This window comes from Protobothrops mucrosquamatus, unplaced genomic scaffold (genome assembly GCF_001527695.2).
Source record: "Protobothrops mucrosquamatus isolate PMUCROS unplaced genomic scaffold, P.Mucros_1.0 scaffold1736, whole genome shotgun sequence".
Classification (NCBI taxonomy): domain Eukaryota; kingdom Metazoa; phylum Chordata; class Lepidosauria; order Squamata; family Viperidae; genus Protobothrops; species Protobothrops mucrosquamatus.
Genome location: NW_015387882.1, coordinates 150,471 through 170,385, shown reverse-complemented (window position 1 = coordinate 170,385; position 19,915 = coordinate 150,471). Strand labels below are relative to the sequence as shown.

The window sequence follows — 19,915 nt, the reverse complement described above, 5'->3', positions numbered from 1 at the left end:
TGGCGACTGTCCGAGAGAACGAGGCATGGTAACCCAAGGAGGAAGGCGGCGGGCGGGGAAGCATTAAGCAGAGAGAGGGAAAAACGAGGCCAATTCAGGTCAGAGAGGATTAGGCGGCTCCAGGAAGGACGTCCTCCCGCCCGACGGCACCGGGTTTAAATTACGGGGAGAGGCCCGGGCCTTCAGGGGCTTCCCGAGAAGGAGCAGGCCGCCCTCCCTTCCTTCCTTCCTTCCTCGGGGGGGAGAGGGAAGAGCTCGGGGTATCGGACTCCAGGAGGGCATTCTTTCCCCAGCATCCCTTGCGGGAATTCCCAGCAAGCTTTGCGAAAGGCGCTAGAAGAGCTTTCCTGTTAATCGGAGTATCTGTAGGCCGCAGGCCCCGTTTACCTCAGAGGGGCGCGCCCGGCGGCGTCGTTTCTCCGAGGACGACCCTTCCCGCCGGCGTTCCCCGATTCCCCGGGACCTCCGCCCGGGTTCCCGCCTTTCCTTTCCTTCCCGCCGGCGCGTCACCCCCAAATCCAGGCGACGCGGCCTCTCCCCTCCCTCCGCCTCCACCGCCTACCTGCGTCATCGCGCTGCTTTCGCCCCGCCCCTTCTCGCGCGAGGAAGGGGCGGAGCCGCCCTCTCGCTCTCCTCCCATTGGGCACGTCCCTCGCGAGAGGCTCCCACGTCCGGCTTCCTTGTGGGGAGGGGCGTCGTTGCTCAGTCTCGCTCCTCCCCCCCCCCGCCGCAAGAGGAAGGCTCGCGCGCACGAGAGAGAGAGAGAGAGACGCTCGCTTCTCGGGCTCTCATTGGCTTTCCCAGCGGCGTGTGGGCGGCGGCTTCAGTGACGTCACCACCACTACACCACACCCCCTCAGCTGCCGAAAGTAAAGGAGGACAAGCGGCTTCTTCGTGTCATTAAATAAAAGCTGACTGGCTGAGAAAAGGGCGGGGTGGGGGGATTCGGTCCCGCCCACAGTATGTCTCTCCTTCCAATCGCCTTTTGAGCCACGAAATCAGAAGGCGGGAGGAGTTGTCCGCGCTTGCCTTCCTATTGGTCTGTAAAGGGGGCGGTCATTCAGGAGAGACGCCTGATTGGACAACAGTGGTGTCGCTCCTCCCCCCCTCCCCGAGGGCAGCGCGAGGGAAGGCGAACGGAAGCAACATGGAGAAGGGGGAGGAGGGTGAGTGCGTGAGGGGCGCCGCCGCGATGGGGGGGGGCTTCACTGAGGGAAGCTCAACAGGTGAAGTTCTGCCCCCCTCAGGGAGAAACGCTTTCCCCGACGAATGCCGGCCTGTGGCGGCCCTGCTGCCCCTTTCGATCCTCTGGCATCCTCCGATCTCGAGGTCCTCGTGTGGGGAAACCTTCCGAGGATCCCCTCTCTGACCCACGCCCTGCCCTGCCCAGGCCACACTAGGCCCGGCCCCTGGGATCCGGGCGATGGGGGGACGGGATCGCCCCACATTCGGGAAGGGAGGTCTCCCTATTCACACGACCAGCCCTGGGTCGGCCTCCTGAAGCCAACACGCGTGTCAGGCCTCAATGGGGGAGGTTGGGTTCGGTGGGCGGCGGTTGGGTGAACCAGGAGGTAGCGTGAGGATAAAGATGCTGTCCTGTATCATCTATCTATCATCTATCTATCAATCATCTATATCTATCTATCTATCATCTATATCTATCTATATCATCTATATCTATCTATCTATCATCTATATCTATCTATCTATCATCTATATCTATCTATATCATCTATATCTATCTATCTATCATCTATATCTATCTATCTATCATCTATATCTATCTATATCATCTATATCTATCTATCTATCATCTATATCTATCTATCTATCTATCTATCTATCTATCTATCTATCTATCTATCCGTTTAATGGATCTGTCATCTTTGCGTTGTTATTATTTTTTGACCCTGATTGTGATGGTGTTTAATGTGGTTATAATTATTCGGAGTTTAATGCTTTTGTTTATGTGGACCACTTAAAGCAGGGGTCTTCAAACTTGGCCCTTTGATGACTTGAGGACTTCAACTCCCAGAATTCCTCAGCCAGGCACACGTGCCTGGCTGAGGAATTCTGGGAGTTGAAGTCCTCAAGTCATCAAAGGGCCAAGTTTGAAGACCCCTGCCTTAAATTAAAGGCTTTAGAGCAGACCGAAATACTACAGATTGCAAAAGAGAATAAGTAAATACAGTGTGTGCAAAACGTTTTTCAATCTTGGAAGCACATTTTAAAGTTGCCAAAGTTAAAAAGATTTAAAGAATATTTAAAAAAAAAACTTGGAACTTTAAAAACACAAAGTTGCCAAGGTTAAAAATATATTAGGACATTAAAAATATTGATACATTTAAAACATTGGTACTATTTTTTTGGGGGGGGGGATGTAGCACATTATTTCAACTCAGCCCTTGCGTTTGGTTGAGTGTTATATACATGAACTCAGCTCAGTCCTTTTGCCTTTGTTCCAGATTTAGACCTTTTTCTTTCTTTTTTGGGGTTGCTGTGGTACACTTACACAATCACTGCAATCAACCTATCTGCCCTTCCTTCCCTATTAACATTGTGCTCTGTCACAATATCAAATTGTCTTTGTACAAGTCTCAGTATGAGATTACAACCAAACCACATGGCTATCCAGTTGCACACAGGTGACTGGCAGAAAATGGAATTGAAGTGGGAAGTTCACTTCTATTTTTTAAGTGGCTAGAACCGGTTCTGAACCCATTTGTAATACCTGTGGCATCTACTTAAACCAAACATGAGATTTGTGGGATGTAAATCTGGTTAATCCAATATTTATTCTATCCGTGGGGTTAATTAATAATATGTCTTGGTTATATCCACAGTGGGAGTATACAAATAGATGAAAATATTTTGCAGTTGATCCTATAAAATACCATTAGAAAACAGTAAATTCTTAGGAGAAGCATCAGCAGAAATTACTGATGTTTCTATTTCCTAAAGTTTTGCCTTAATGCAGGGATGCTTAACTTCTGACAGATTGCAAACTAAGGCTCCCCCAGTTTTCTAGAGGAGAGTACAGGAAATTATTCATTGACAAGGTGATGTCACAAGGTGAATAAAATATGAGAATGAGGCCTCTAGGAGGCAAACCACCACCATTCTTACGGTACTTTAAAACCAAAAAATACTCACAACTCATTTTTTTAGCAGAGTTATTTTCAATAAGTGACAAGCCAGGTTTCTCTGATCAGGTAACTTGCCTGATGTATTGGAATCTCTGGTCAGTGCTGCTAATGGCCAAGTGAAAAATTATATCTGGTCTCACAACTCAAACTAAATACTGTCATCACTTAAATCCATTATGTCCAACAATGACAGAGCAAATGTGAGTATATTTAATTAAATTGAAACCCATGTGATTAATTGGAGGGGAAGCAGATGGCATAAGCATTTAAAGCACAGATGTCATGCATTTATTTCTGGATTTTAGTTTATAGCCTTAAGTTAATCAGCTGTTCCTGCAATAATTTGTTATCTATTTGAGATTTTCCTTATAGGACTGTATGGGAAATAGAATTCATTAAGGCATAACATAAACACAATTAAAATGCATGCTTTTATTTATAATTATTCATTAGGCTCCGCAGTTATATTCCACAGTTCAACCCCGAGTTACAGATATTCTCTATTAGTATTCATTATAGCATTTCATGTCTAATGTTTTGCCTAAGTGTATACATTGTTTAGATCGTTTATTTACCCATCAGTCTGGATGTGGTCCATCTGGATCTCCAGATTGTGCTAGTGATATTTGGCAACAAGCATCCAAATTTCAGCAATGGGATAATGGAGCATTTTTCTCGATGGTGATGCCACCAAGAAATTTATAATAAAAGAAGTCTGGAAAAAAAAATATCTCTACTTCCCTTTGGTGATGCCACCACCCCGCTCTGTAAATGTTGCCCAGTCTTTGAATAGCGTATACATTGACTACATCTTTGAACACAGATCAAAATGATAGGTCAGTGTGCTGTTCATATATTAATACAGTAATTCTTATGACCACAATAGGGACTGAAAAATGTGTGGTCATTGAGTGAGGCGTCATGTGATTGCTTCAATTTTGTATCCTTTTGCCACGGTTGTTAAGCGAAACATCACATGACTATGACTTGCAACCCCCTGTGAGCTTCCCCATTAACTTTGCATATCAGAAGCCACTTGGGAAGGTCATAAATGGTGATCATATGAGGATGGGGAAGCTATGACGGTTGTAAGTCCGGGGATCAGTCATAACTTTTTCCAGCACCATTGTAACTTTGAACGTTCACTAAACCAACGATCGTAAGCCGAGGACGTCTTGTACTATCAGAGATGTCCTCCTAGCTGACCTTTGGTGTTGAATATTATATTTTCATTCCCGACTTCTTGTTTCCCTACTTGATAACAAATTCCAATCAAGGCATTCTCTTCGGATGACATCCATTTTAAAAGAGAATGGCAGCTGAACTTTTTGTCCCAATGAATTTAGTAGTAGAAAAAGAGAGGCAGTTACCCCAACATTACCTTCTGTGGATTTTCTGATGAGTTCCGCCAATGTCATGGAAGGCTCCATTTCCAGGCAAATGTCCGGCCTTCCCACTGAATATCTTTGTCCCCCACCAGGGTTTCAGGAGTCCTGTTTGCTAGTTTTCATTTTCTTCATACATTTTGGGGTGTTCAAAATTCTCTGTCCAGGAGACGGTTTCTTCCTCTTATAATGCAGCTGAGTAACTCATTATGATGTTCTTCAGCCTAGCTGTGTTAAATTGCAGGAAATTCCTGGGTGACTCAACAGCTACATACTTATTCACCTTTTCCTTCTCTGAGTCTCTGATCACATACTAGACGTGTTTACATCTTGGATGTCTTTATTATAAGGCCCAATGACTGAGAAGCCATGGAATTCTAATCAACATGTTGTCTTGGATCTTGGCTTCCACCAGATATAGGAAGTGTTGGAAATATTAGTACCAATTACAGCTATTAAATGAGAGCATTGTGAATATGGACAGCAGAGGAGCTAGGCATGCTTGTTCTATATTGTAAATTTATGAATCTTGATTTTTAAACATGCCAGTGAAGGCAGGCATAATTAAATTACTTTCATTGAACACTGAAATGTTATTCAGAAATTAATTCTAATGTGCATATTCCAAACCAATAACGGCGGTCTGAATCAAAATTAAATTATCTGAACTTGGTTCCTACTGAAATCAGTGGAGTAAGTTGCTTGTGACTTAATGGCGAACAAAATCTAGATAGTTGAATTTGGATCCGAACAAACAGCTGGGCTTATTCTTGCTTAACCAGATCAGGCCTTGAGGCAGCGTTCAACAAAATGGTTTTAGCCTTGATTAGTCTTGTATAATTTCAGACATTCTGCAAACCCAATTTTTCTGGTGAATTTATGATCCAGTCCATTATACAGACTCTGAAAATGGCTTAATTCAATAACCCAGTTAAGCTTGTTGGCTATCTACTTGTGCTTAGAATTGTGAGGTTTTATCTTTTTGCTTTTTTTCTCTCCCTAATCTGTTTATTATTTTTTAAATTTTTTCTGCTAATCTTGCTTATAATTTAAATATATAGAAGCAGGAAATATAGGGCAGGAATCATGTTAAGACAGTTGCTCTGTTCTCTGATTATATTCTCAGGACTTGATTTCATTTCGTCCTTGGATGATATAGTCAAAGCACGAAAGTTTTGGTGAAAATGTAGCCCGCACAGAGAGCTTTTGGGTGATAAATCAGAGAAATAAATGTTTTCGGTTAGTTGTGCAATCTCTCTAATCTGAAAATTTACATTGTTTGATTGTTTTCCCAGTTTGATGCAATCCAGATGCGCAGCTCTCTGAATTTCCTAGCCAACAAGGTCATGCGAATCGAAAATTCTGGGAATTGCACACCCAAATCTTGAGGTTGCCATGTAGGGTAAGGTTGTATATCAACCTAATTGCTGGCTGACCTTTCCGTTGTTAGCCAACAATAAGGCTGGAGTTTATATTCAGAAGTATTCATTAGGCTATGCAGCAATCCAGACTCAAAGAGGAAAAGGTGATTTAGAATATATGCATATACTTAATATGACACCAGTAGTATCTCCTTAGAGAAGTCGCGTCTTTACGGAGAATGTCAAAAAAAAGGGCATTCGGTGTTTTTGCAGCATGCCTTCACGTATTAGACCGGCTTCCCAGTTTGATGGCCGGCTGATGTACGACAACTTTTATTTTTCGTGCCGGAATGACAGGAATTGTAGTCCACAGTGCACGTTTGATTCAGTTTCAGGAAGCTTGTTGTATAGTTGCATTCATGCCTCGGATTAAATCATAACTTGTCTTGTTTGGCTTTGACTTAGGGCAGTGTATGATCCCAGCCAATTGTGGTTTAGTCCAACCACGGTTAACCGCATAGGTTAGTGTGGGATATGAATCCATTCTTGACTTCCCGTCACTTCTACAGCCACCTTTTTAAAGTGGGGCTTTGTAAGCTAGAGTCTTGCTTCTGTACCAGTTTTAAAAAAAGTTTCTGGCTTCTTTGGGAAATATAAAAGTGGCCATATCTACTGTATTTCCGGCTGGTAAATATTGCCCTGCTGGACTTCTGGGAAAAGGGAAGGAATTGCTTCCTGAATTACGGAAGTTTGTGTTTTAGGCATCATCAACATCATCAGTGTCCTAATGGCCCCAACAGTGCAGTTATAAAGAATATTCTACAGCCCTTTCCACCCTGGAAACTTTTATTAGCTTTCGATAGCTAAATCAACCAAGAGTCTTGTGCACTTATAGGGATAAATAGATTTGTTCTTGATATGTTTCAGACTCTTGACTGTATTCTGCTTGAGCACAGTCCTGCTTTTGTTTTTTTTAATTTGGCCCAGACACTAGCTGATTTGGATCTTAAGTTTATTTTGGCCCAGACACTAGCTGATCACCTTGAATCAGGGCATATTTTGCCCTGATTTGCCCTGATTTTGTAAGTTATAGGAATTTACAGAATGCCGTTCTAGTCACCATCAGCATTGGAAAGAAGGCTTGGGTTGTCGTTGAGTCTCCTCAGCTTATTTTTCCCTTTCCCATTTCTGTCAGGCATGGCTTGAACTGTCTCTGCTTATTTTCTCTTGTTCCTGACAGAAAGAGGCAATTTGGCTGGGGTCCAGCACATAATCCTGGTGCTGTCAGGGAAAGGGGGTGTTGGAAAGAGCACCATCTCCACTGAACTGGCTCTGGCTTTCAAGCACGCTGGGAAAAAGGTATGTGCCATTCCAAGACAGCGCGGTACAAAAATTAGAGCAGCCCCGCTGCCTCCATACACAAACTTTGGAGCTTCCAGATTTAGCCACACTGCCCGAGAAATCCAGCCTTTAGGATTCCCTACTTTGACCATTGTTTCTTTATTACAATGATGATCATAATTCCACTGCCAGTCAGTGTTTTGCTCTGCCTTTCCAGTGATTTGAGGGAAGCTTTTGGGAGTCAGAAAATGAGAAATAAGAGCTGCAGGTTGTCCATCCAGCCCTTTGTGGTAGGCCAGTGCTCTCCAAACTTGACAATTTTTAACACTTGTAGACTACAGCTCCTAGAATTCCCCAGGCAGCATGCCTGGCTGGGAATTCTGGGAGTTGAAGTCCACAGGTCTTAAAATTGCCAAGGTTGGACATCCCGATATAGGTTAGAGATTTCTGGCTGAAACCCGGAAATCTACAGCTTTGATAGCGCTGCACGTATTAGACCAACAATGTGATTTGATACCAGTTTGTTTCCGTTTGTTTCCGTGTATTCTGCTATGATTATCACAGCTGGTTGGATTGGGAAAAGGAAGTTTCCAACATCCAGTTTAGGAAGCTTTCTTTCCTGTTAGACTGAAGGCAGCTTAAGGAAGCGGATGGCATGAGTCATTTACCTCTGATAGAGTCATCTCCCTCTAAGGCAGTGATGGCGAACCTTTTAGAGACCGAGTGCCCAAACTGCAACCCAAAACCCACTTATGCATCATCAGGTGCCGGGTGGGTGTGGCCCATTGGGTGGATGGGCGTGGCCCATTGGGTGAGCGTGGCTGTGGTGGTAATGGCAGACTGGGTGGGACTAAAAAGTTCAATCAATCAATTCCAACTTTGCAAGATCTTTTTTTTCCCGCGAGGTTGAAATTGACTGATTGATTGAACCTTTTTTTTTTTTTGCAAACGGCGGCGGAGGCCTAAAGCGAAAAGGTTTTATAAAACCCAGCTGAAGGCCTAGGACTGGGGCGACGACGCACGTGCCCACAGAGAGGGCTCTGAGTGCCGCCTCTGGCACCCGTGCCATAGGTTCGCCACCACTGTTCTAAAGTAAGCCTGCCATCATTTAGAAAAATGAACTGGACACTCCAGATCCCCGTAAAGAAAAGTGCCTGCCCTGCCCATTGCAGTTGTTAGCTGCTCAGTTAAGTACAGCCTCAGAAAGTTAGATGATCCACGTCCAATGCAAGTCAAAGCACGGAGCAGGGGGATGTAGGGTTTCTTGCTGTTGGCTGTACTTGTTGGGATTGATGGCAGCTGGTCTAATATTGGAAGTTGTATAGGTTTGCCAGCTATTGTATAGGGGGGGGGGAAAGGTAAACATTGTGTCAGGAGATCTGTGAAATGCAAGAGGTATCCGTGATAAGATTATTTGCTCTACCTTTTGAGCTTTGCATAGGCAGTGTGTACCTTTTGACCCCACTGTTTCACAGCTCCCACTCTAGCCGTCTAATCACTCTAGCCTGATAATTTCATTGTTTGGTCTCCCGCCTTGCCTGCTCCTATGCACATTTCCCAAACGAAGACAACTCTAGATGTCAAGATTTCCTTTGCAGTTGGTTGGTCGATTTGGTTTCTGGAGTTTTAGAAGACCGTTCCTTATTTTCTATTCATTCCCTAGGAAAATAAAGGGAAGTTGAGATCGTGTAAACCGTAGTGTTCACAGGGAACTACAGTTTACATCAGGGGTGGGCAACCTTGGCTCTTTTATGACTCGTGGACTTCAACTCCCAGAATTCCTGAGCCAGCCATGCTGAGAGGAAAGGGAGAGTTTCCAAGCTGAGCCATGGTGGCTCAGGAATTCTGGGAGTTGAAGTCCACGAGTCATAAAAGAGCCAAGGTTGCCTACCCCTGGTTTACATGATCTCAACTTCCGTCGTATCTGTGGAATTGCAGAATTTTAATGTAAATAACATGGGCAATGTCTGGCAAGAGTGCCAACTTTTGGAGAGATCCAGCAGTTCCCTGTACTATTGTTAAACCTTGCAGACCACCAGCAGTGTCTGAACTATGGATTGGAGGACATTACTCCAGGCAAAAGCCTCGTGAGATCTTTCTTTCAAAAAAACCCGACTGCTTGTTTCTCTAGGTCGGGATCCTGGATGTGGACCTTTGTGGCCCCAGCATCCCTCGCATGCTGAATGTGCAGGACCGAGATGTCCACCAGTGTGACAGTGGCTGGGTGCCGGTCTTCGTTGACCAGGACAAAAGCATTGCTCTGATGTCTATAGGCTTCCTTCTGGAGAAGCCAGATGACGCCGTGGTGTGGAGAGGACCAAAGAAAAACGGTACGGAATGATGCTTCCGCTGCCCTCCCCCCCTTCAAAGCAAGTACCACTTTGGTGACGAAATATGGGAACGTGTCTCTCGTATTCCGGTCAGTGATCCTCATTTGCATATTGTGCCTTCACAGCTTTAATAAAGCAATTCGTCGCCGACGTTACCTGGGGAGAACTTGACTTCTTGATTGTGGACACGCCCCCTGGGACCTCCGACGAGCACATCTCCACAGTCGAATCCCTCCGGCCTTTTAAACCTCTTGGGGCAGTTTTGGTGACCACACCCCAGGTACAGGCACTACTGGCTTCAGACGTTCCGCCGAGTCACATCACCAGGATCCTGTAGGATCCAGAAAAAATGAGACCCTTTATCTGAGCATCCCCAAGTTTGCTCCCCAAATCTTGACATTCTGCATTTTGTACCTGTCTCACTAAGAACAAGAGATGATTCCCCCTTCAGTATTTTTCCAGTGCAACTGCTGGAGCAGCATCTGGGTTTCAAGGCAGGGGTCTGAAGTTCCTGAAATCAGCAGACGCATTGTTGGAGGGGTTAGCCTTTCGTGCTAAACTCTGAACAGAGTAATTAACCGTGGTTAGCCAGGTTTAATCAGCTGGCCCGAATCAAGTCCAAATAAAATAAACTTAAATGCAGGCTGAGAAGCTAGCAGTTACCTGGGAGATCTTGAGGAACATGATACCGAATGCTACATCCCTCACCTGTCCATGATACACAGGGATGGCTGGATCTAATCTTTCTGCCATTCCATGGGGCTACATGAAGGCCTGGCACAGCTCACTGTCTGGATAGCTCCCCCTTCCAAGATGATCTTTTAGTAGACACGTCCCAGTGTAGCTACAAAGGATGGCTGCCGAATGATAAGTTTCTAGCCAAAGCGGTTTGTGCTTTGAACCTTTTTTCCCCTTAACTGAGTTTCTTTCCTTCCTGTAGGAAGTGGCGGTGGGAGACGTAAGGCGAGAACTGACCTTCTGCAAGAAAACCGGCCTGCGGGTCCTCGGGATTGTGGAGAACATGAGCGGCTTTGTCTGTCCCCATTGCTCGGTGAGGATTGGGTGCCAAGCCTTGTTTGGATCGTGGACCTGATACTGAAGCTAGTGGCAGCTATAAGGGTTTCTAAACCTGGGGCCAGAAGGGAAGATAGAATTGCTTCCAATGGTGCTTGGGTAGAGTTAATTTCTCTCCCACACTTTAAACAGACTGAATTACATGTAGGGGAAGCTTCTTTTAATCTGGGGAAGCTTTTTGCCTAGAGATGTGAAGATCTGGAAAAAATGATCTGAAAAAAATCCAAAAATCTGAGCTTCCACCCAACAAGTCTTTGTGGTTTTCTTGGCAAGATTTTGGAAGCGGCTTGCCCTTGCCTCCTCCTTGCAAAGTCAAGAGAGAGAGAGAGAGAGTGACTGGCTCAATATCACCCAGCTGGTTCTGTGCTTAAGGGGGATTAGAACTCACCTCTCCTGGTTTCTAGCTTGATGCCTTAACCCAGTGGTGGCAAACCTATGGCACGGGTGCCAGAGGCGGCACTCAGAGCCCTCTCTGTGGGCACGCGCGCTGTCGCCCCAGTTCTAGGCCTTCAGCTGGGTTTTATAAAACCTTTTCGCTTTAGGCCTCTGCCGCCATGTGCAAAAAAAAAAAAAGGTTCAATCAGTCCATTTCAACTTCTCGCGGGGAAAAAAAGTTCTTGCAAAGTTGGAATTGATTGATTGATTGAACTTTTTAGTCCCACCCAGTCTGCTGTTACCACTGTAGCCATGCCCACCCAATAGGCCACACCCACCCAATGGGCCATGCCCACCCAGCACCCAACGATGCATAAGTGGGTTTTGGGTTGCAGTTTGGGCACTCGGACTCTAAAAGGTTCGCCATCACTGCCTTAACCACGCCAGACTCTCTCTCCCAAAAGCAGCACGAGCTGAAAAATTAAATCCTCACTATTAAAGACGTGCAGTTGTATGTTGATGGCCAGAACTCTGTAAATGATGGGTATCCTTGGCTTAAGCTGTACTAGAGCAGAGCAACTTCCCAGTTACAACTGCTGGGAAACTTTGAGGAAGCATCTGCTGGGTGCTTTCGTGGCATACAGGGATGGACCCAGCTGCCCGTTGCAGCAGCAGCTGTCTTTTTGCATTTAGGAAAAGGAGGCCATAACTGTATGGATATATATAAAATGACATTCTTCTTACAAATACAGCCTTTGTCGTCACCTGCCTTTATAACAAAAGTTTTGTATCCTTCCAGGAATGCACAAATCTTTTTTCCAAAGGAGGTGGGCAGGAACTGGCCAAACATGCAGACGTCCCATTCCTGGGTGAGTATTTTCTCAGTGAATATTAACCTGTAATTAGTTAGTAACTAGCCGACACAACTGTGCAAACTCCACTATTCAAGGGTGTCTCGGTGGAGAACAATCATTTTCAACATCATATTGTCCAATTGCCAAATTTCTCCTAAAATTACAGCTGGGAGAATAGAGATTTCAAGGGGCGATTTCTGTATTTGCATGTAACTTGCACGCTAATATAATAATATGGTGTGTTTGGTTTCACCTTAGCAAGTTGCATGGACGTAATCATTGTGGCTTATTACTTAGCGTACTTTGCAAACCCTGCCGGTTGTGACTTCTTCTAGAAACCATACTTAAAGCCAACCCTAGCTTAGCATAATATCTAAACCTGGTCAGTGATAAAACAGGAGAGGTAGACAGACAACCAGGGCATCAGAAATGAAAAAGTGACATATTTTTCCTTTGGAGAGTGGAAGGAAGAAAAGCATTGTTCATTTCTCCTCATGCTGGCTTTTTTGGCATTCTCCTTTCAACAGGCTGTGTACCTCTGGATCCACAACTTACACAAAGTTTGGAAGAAGGCAGAGACTTTCTTCAGGAATTTCCCAAGAGTTTAGCCTTCTCGGCATTAACAGATATTGCCCAGCGTCTTTTGGCTGAGGCCTCCACCTGTAGCTCCTGAGCAACGAAGAGTGGAGTTCCTAATGGCTAACGTCTCCTTGTTGCTCAAGCAGAAGTGAAAGAATCTGATCAGGAAATGGGAGAACGTCTCTGGAGAGCAACAAACTTGCAGAAGGAGACTTCAGCGGAGCAAATCACGATCCCTCAAATGGATATTGGTGCATTCTTCCCCTGGCAGACGAAGTGACCCACTGTGTGCTTGGGAGTGATCTATCCTGTAGTTAATTTTGTCAGGCCTTAAATTATTTCAATTTCACCCATGAAGAACCTGTTTTACACCTGAGAAAATAGCCTTATTCAGATACATGTTTCTGAGAGAGAGACAGACAGACAGAGATGGAAAAAAAAACTGTGGGTGCTTACATTCTGGATCTCATCCTCTATCACCGTGCATTGAAGCCTTTTACATCAGTGCATGTCAATCAGTGAAACTCAAAGTCAGCATTCTCTATTGCTGTGCCGAATTGATCATGACTCAGGATATATATATATTTTTAGTAACTGAATTATCTATTAAATTGTTTCCAGTTGCAATCAAGGCTTGTGCATGTGTATTTTACTTTATTTTTCATATGCAAGTAACCTGTATTGATGCTGTCTAAGATTATATATATATATATACATACACATATACAGTAGTAAGTTCAGATTGTGTAACAGGAGGGCTTCCCTGAGGTGATAATTTAGAAAACCACAACAGCCTGATTTCCTTGTACAGGAATGATCAAGAAATGCAGTTTGCAGATTCCTTAAAAGGTTTACTTACCCTTCGTCTCTATTTTAAGCATCTCGCTTCCACATTCTGCAGATTTATGTTGTGCTGTTGTTTGTCTCTTACAAAACAGAGATAAAAGTATGACACACATCCAGGAAGACATACTGCTGTAACATATCTCATGACATACAACCTTTAATTTTCACAGAAGAGTCCTGAAATGTTTTCATTTTCTAGTTTCTATGATAGCAAAAGGGGGAAATCCCTATTTTTTTCCTTTTAATTTTCATCCGGATGAAGGCAATTGCTAGAAAGAACTGAGGTATAGGCTCCAAGAAGACAAGGAAGAATGACCCATGAGTGTGAGGACACAAGAGAAACGCTGGTAAATTAAGGTTAGGATATTTCAGGGAAGACAAGAACTGGAAGGGAGACTTGGGATTCAGAACTTAACTGAGTACACGATATTCTATTTTTCCCAACCTCTACACCAGTGGTGGCGAACCTATGGCACGGGTGCCAGAGATGTGGGCATGCGCGCCATCGCCCCAGTCCTAGGTCTTCAGCTGGGTTTTATAAAACCTTTTCGCTTTAGGCCTCCGCCGCCGTGTGCAAAAAAAAAAAAAAAAGTTCAATCAATCAGTCAATTTCAACGTCTCGTGGGGAAAAAAAGATCTTGCAAAGTTGGAATTGACTGATTGAACTTTTTAGTCCCACCCAGTCTGCTGTTACCACTGCAGCCACGCCCACCCAATGGGCCACACCCACCCGGCACCCGACGATGCATAAGTGGGTTTTGGGTTGCAGTTTGGGCACTCGGTCTCTAAAAGGTTTGCCATCATTGCTCTACACGTTTCTAACTGTAATTTCTATCCACAGTCTTTATGACTAGGCACGTAGGTATTGCTACAGTCAAGTACAGCCACAGCACTTTGGAAAGATTATTTCCTTGTAAATCATGTGAACGTGACAGAGCCCAGTACTTGATGGCAGCATTCACATAATAAACTTAATCAGGTTAATTAACAAACACAGCAATGGCTGCATTTGCTCAATATACTAAGTTTGGTTCAGGGTGTTTCGGTTTTCTTTCATCTTTGTTTCTCCTCTGCACGGACAACACCTCAGAGAGGTTGTTGGTTTGCCTAGTTGAGACTTGACAGGAGACCAGTCCTGAATTTAAAGGGTTCTCAGCTACGCGAGACCCCAGTAAACACCAGCAGTCTCCAGATATAACATTTCCCCTCAATTCTGCTCACCAGGATATAGCTTCGGTGCAATATTCCACAATGCTCCAAGGCATTTTCAAACTTTTTGGGGCTGCAGAACCTGTGAGCAAAATTCTCAGGGCCCATTCTCAAGAGACGAAGCTCTAGTGATAGAAAATTGGCGATAAAGTTGTGTTGCTTGTAATTTACTTCGGCAAATGCATATATCAAAATTAGTTGAATTTCTCCCCCCCCCCCCCCCGTTATGGAGCCTATCAAGTTATTGCAGAACCTGGTTTGGAAAAAAAAAATTGTTTCCAAGTGATAAGTTGGCATTATGAGAAAACAGGGCAGCACTCATATTCCCCACCCATCTCCAGAGGCAGTAGAAAATCCCAAAAAATACTTTATAAAGGGGGGAGGAGGAAAAGGGAATATTAACCAACTTACTGGAATATTTGAGTCCTAAAGGCTTAAATATATCTAAGGAAGTTGCAAATGATACCACTCTGTGATTCAGAACATTATTTGATATTAATTATTTTTCTTAATTAATTTTCCTAAATGTTAAGGCCATTCTCCGTTAAATCAAACTTGAGTGGGTGATTGAATGAAGTCTGTGCAGATTTTGTGGAAGCAGTATGCAAAGTTTGTCACCTGAATTGTTTAACTTCCCAGTCTGATCTACAACTCTAGAAATGCCTGCTGGACTTTTAAAACATCTGGTCTGATAGTGTTTTTGAGACCAGCCAAGGACACTTGCAATAGACCTTTGTGATGACTTGAATATACTTGAATATATACATTCACGTTGTGCCTGATTCCTGATGGCTTCGTAAGTCCAAACCCATAAAAGATTGAGTTGGTACTGTTCCCTAGAAAGGAGAACATTTCTTGGAAAGAAAGCAAGAAGGTGACAAAACACTTAACAATCCGCAAAATGATCTTCTTGAATGTCTCGTAGATCAAGTCCTACCACTTCCGCAGGGCTAAGGCAAGTGATGTTGTTGTAGGTATATTCAGGTGCTTCTTCTGTGATAGATTGTGTGTACCGCAGGACCACACTGGGTTGCTGCAGAGCGAAGTCTCGGAGACCCTTGAGCGAGCAATTGCACTCCCATTTGTTCCCTTCTAGCCACAGCTGAACCAGTGTAGGTGACGGGCCGAGCCAATCCACCGAGAAGGTCTTCAGAGAGTTGTTCCTGATGTTCAGATAAGTCAGTTTTGAGAAAGTGGCCAAGGTGCCGCCGTCCAAGGTCTCCAGGAAGTTGTTGGAGAGATCAAGCCAGGAGAGACGCGACAACGGGACGAAGGCCTCAGGAGAGAGATCTACCAGCTGGTTGAAGGACAGGAGGAGATATTCGAGGTTCCTTAGGCCAGCGAACTGATTCGGGGAGAGACTTCTCAGCCGGTTGTGCTTGAGATCCAGGTCAAGCAGCTCGTGTAAATCATTCAAGCTGTTATCTTCAACGACGGAGATGGCGTTGAATCGCAAAAAGAGCCTTCGGAGACTGGAGAGATCAGAAAACATTTGCGGTCTGATCCTGGTGAGGCAGCAGCTTTCCAGATGGAGGCTGTGGAGATGGCTGAGACCCCTGAAAGTGAAATCAGGAAAAGTTGTAAGGCAATTCCCCGATAGGTTCATCACGGCCACGTGGGAGAGTCCGAGAAACGCCCCAGGCCTGATCTCCTGAATCTGGTTGTCGTTTAGAGTAAGGACCTCCAGTTGAGCCAATTTATCAAAGCTCTTTTCCTGCAAGGTGCGAATCTTGTTGTTCCCTAGCTGCAATTCTTCCAGGAACTGCAGGTCTTTGAAAGTCCGGGGACTCAAGCTAGTGATGGAATTGCTGGAGAGACGCAAGACGTGAAGGCTCGAAAGTCCCAGGAATGTGTCTTCAAAAAGGGTAGCCAGACGGTTGTGGGAGAGATCTAACCATCTCAAAGATTTCAGGCCCCAAAAGGCCCTCGGAGCGATGGCGTTGATTTGGTTCTGGTTCAGGTAAAGTTTCAGCAGCTTTTGAAGCTTTGTGAAGATGTTACCTTTGATGCCCTTGAGGGAATTCCAACTCAGATCCAGTTCCCGCAACTCGCTGAGACTGTAGAACAATTGGTGTTGGAGGTAGTGCAGCTTGTTTCCAGCCAGGACCATCTCCCTTAAATTGGGTAGGTCGTGGAACACTTTGTCTGGCAGGACCACCAAGGAATTCCACCCTAGGTTTAAATACCAGAGGTTGGAAAGTCCAGCAAACACACCTTCTTCAATCTTGCTGAACTGGTTGTTGTTGAGACGTAAGGAAGCCAGATTCTGAAGGTGGAGGAAGATATTGGGTGCCAGTGACTTCAGCCGATTGCGTTCCAGGAGCAAAGAGTACAGTCCTTCCAAACCATGGAAGGCATGTTGTTCAATCCCTGATAACTGACTGCCCTGAAAGTTAAGAAACTCCAGGTTGGAGAGGTTCCTAAAAGCAAGAGCTGGCAAGGTTGTGAAATTGTTCCCATCCAGCCACAACATCCTTGTACTTCGGGGCACGTCTTCGGGCAAGGTGGTAAGGTTCCGTGCACTGCAGTAGACACTCAGATCATCGTTGCAGTCGTCAAAGCTACAAGCGCATAGGCTGGGGCATTTCTGACCTTCAGGACTTGTGCACTCTTTCAGCATTCTTGCTTCAGGATGCAGAAGCGTTGTCACCAACGCCCAAATAAGGGTCCACGTGGAGGCTGCTCCTGCTGGGTGGATAATTAAAAGAGAGAAAAAAATAAGAAAGCTATCAAACTAGGGACAAACAAGCAAGCAGAGGCAGAACAGTGTGAAGAATTTTTAGCACATCTCAAGAACAGGGTTGTTGTTGGGAGGCAAATATCAGATCAATATCGTGAGGGCCACATCTCAAAAAGAGCCCATGGCTTCTTGGGAGGAATCCCGAGCCTTGGCCTTCCCTACCACTGTGCCTGCCATCTCCAACTTCACAAGCAATACTCAGGAAAAAGAGAAGAAAGAACAACCTCTTTGGTCTGTCCTCTCTTGTGGTGAATAGGGGAGCCAAGGAGAAGATAATGGAAACGAGGAAGCACACAAAAATCATAGCAGCTCAGCTTTTCCTTAAGAGTGTTCAATCAGTAGGGCTCAATACTCACTCTGTCCTAGTGAATCTAGAACATGGGTAGGCAACCTTGGCTCTTTTATGACCCGTAGACTTCAACTCCCAGAATTCCTGAGCCAGCCATGCTGAGGGGAAAGGGAGAGGTTTCCAAGCTGAGCCATGCTGGCTCAGGAATTCTGGGAGTTGAAGTCCACGAGTCATAAAAGAGCCAAGGTTGCCTACCCCTGATCTAAAAGAATGGTATGTACGATCCATCTTCCCTTCAGATCTCAGAGCAGAGATATAGGTAGATGTTCCATTATGTGATAGCCTCATGAAGAAGGTCTTACATGATCTTCATACCCTCATCCTCTTTACACATAGGATACACACAGTGCATATCCTTTGTTCAATTCTCAGTCGAGCACTTGAGCCCCATGGAATTACACCAGACCCACGCCTAATTTCATCCCAAAGGGGATGAAGTTAACGGCTTGATGTCTCCTGGTGCTCAGTGTAACAGGAAACAACACAGGAGACTCACAACAGCAACATTTTTTTTTTTTTGGAATACTATTGTTTACAGGGAAGCTGCCCTCCTAAAAGGGAGCAGTGAGATTTCGCACATGCACACGATTATTTAAAATGTACAATCAGTAAGAAATATTGAGGGTCACCACCCATTCCTCCAAAGTGATCTAGTGAAAGAATCCTAAATAAAATGTCACTTGGCATTTCCTGCTACCGCTACTTTTTTTTTTTAAATAAATGTGTTACATAAAAAAAAAATCTGTTAAACGACAGAAGCTTGGAAACTGAAAATAATTGCTGAACTTTTTTTTTTAAACGGGACGCAATTTGAGAAAGGATGAGGTAGAAGGAAATTCTAAATTTTGAACGAAAAGGCAGCGTAACGGAGAGAAAGAATGCCGGCAACCTCTGTACGAGGCATCATTATGAAAGCACTGGGATTAAATCCCTCCTCCTCTCGCTCATCCGCACACGCAAGGGTGTTCAGGTGAGGAGTATGTTACTACACCCTTGTGATTTATCTGAAAATTATCAGTGCGACAGGGCGAAGAGAGACTTTTAACCCGAATGCATAAGGATAGCTTAAGGATAGTTTAAGGTCAAGGTAGATTTGTGCACAGAAGATTGCAGTGATTTGATGGTCCTCCTATACCACTGAACGCACTTAGAAAACACCACAGCATATATATATATTTATGGAGAACCAGTTTTGTGTAGTGGTTAAGGCACTTAAGGTGGGAGACCATGAGTCCTAGTCCTTCCTTAGGCACAATGTCAGCTGGGTAAACTTGGGCTAGACCAGCGTGCCTGGCTGAGGAATTCTGGGAGTTGAAGTCCACAAGACATAAAAGGGCCAAGTTTGAAGACCCCCTGAGCTAGACCCTCTTTCTATGCCCTGGGAACAAAGAGGCGAGGGCAAACCACTGCTGAAAAAAAAAATGCCCAAAAAATTGGAAGGACTCATCAAGGGTGAAATAATGGATGCAATCTAATGCATTTAAAACCGAGTTAAAATCCACAAATAAATGGTTTTTCAGGCAGTACTTAATAGAAGTTACATTTTTATCAGCCAGTAAAGAAGTTGGTTCAGTTTTATTTATTTATTTGACTTAGATGTTGCCTGAATCCAATTCAACTCCTGGTGGTTTAAACGATAAAAAGAAAATAACAAATATACAGCAATTAAAAAAAGATTCAACATAGATAGCACCATTCAAATCTGAAATGACCACCATTTGGGGTTTGCAGAAACTGAAATCTGAAACCAAGGCTTGTATAGATTCCAGTATCCATAAACCCAGAATATAAACTGCTGTGGACATGAACATTATGAACATGAACATCAACAGTAATTCATTCTCAAGCTATGGAAGTGCATATTAGGTGGCAAAATGCATACTTAACATGCTTATGATATAATGGCAATTGGCAGAAACATTCAGAAGGCTACAAATACTGAAATTGTGTGAAAGAGAATGGGGGAAATGGATTAAAAATTACCTACCCTCGCCTTCCATTCAAAAAAGCCTCTACTAGACCAAAAAGAAATAAGGAATGGATGCAATCTAGGGCATTTCAAGTTTTTAAAGTGGAGTTTTTCAGACTTAACAAAGTAGCACATATTTAATTCAGGCACCCTGCAACACATCCTTCTAACTTGGCCAACTCTAGGAAATGTACATTTTGAGAAATAATAATCATATCATAGCTTCAGGTTTACAGGGTTTCCCCCACCCCCTTATATGAATAAGGAACAGACGTGCTATGGAGCCCATGGCAATTATTTTCCATACATCATTACAAGAGCAAGCAAGGTTAGGCAAAACCAGTGGCCAAGTTTTTT

At 44.3% G+C, this 19,915-nt stretch overlaps 2 protein-coding genes across 2 annotated transcripts; one reads left to right on the top strand and one right to left on the bottom strand.

The window, feature by feature from the left end:
* Positions 1-1,115: 1,115 nt before the first annotated feature.
* On the top strand, positions 1,116-13,063 carry NUBP2 (nucleotide binding protein 2). The gene is made up of 7 exons (XM_015822986.1): positions 1,116-1,166; positions 7,133-7,251; positions 9,365-9,563; positions 9,689-9,843; positions 10,504-10,614; positions 11,812-11,881; positions 12,394-13,063. The coding sequence occupies exons 1-7, from the start codon at positions 1,148-1,150 to the stop codon at positions 12,537-12,539; spliced, it is 819 nt and encodes a 272-aa protein (XP_015678472.1). The 5' UTR covers positions 1,116-1,147; the 3' UTR covers positions 12,540-13,063.
* A 2,323-nt stretch (positions 13,064-15,386) lies between these two features.
* Positions 15,387-17,120, bottom strand: IGFALS (insulin like growth factor binding protein acid labile subunit). Its single transcript, XM_029285464.1, has one exon. It carries the CDS (start codon positions 17,118-17,120, stop codon positions 15,387-15,389), a length of 1,734 nt encoding a protein of 577 aa, XP_029141297.1.
* Between the last annotated feature and the right edge of the window lie 2,795 nt (positions 17,121-19,915).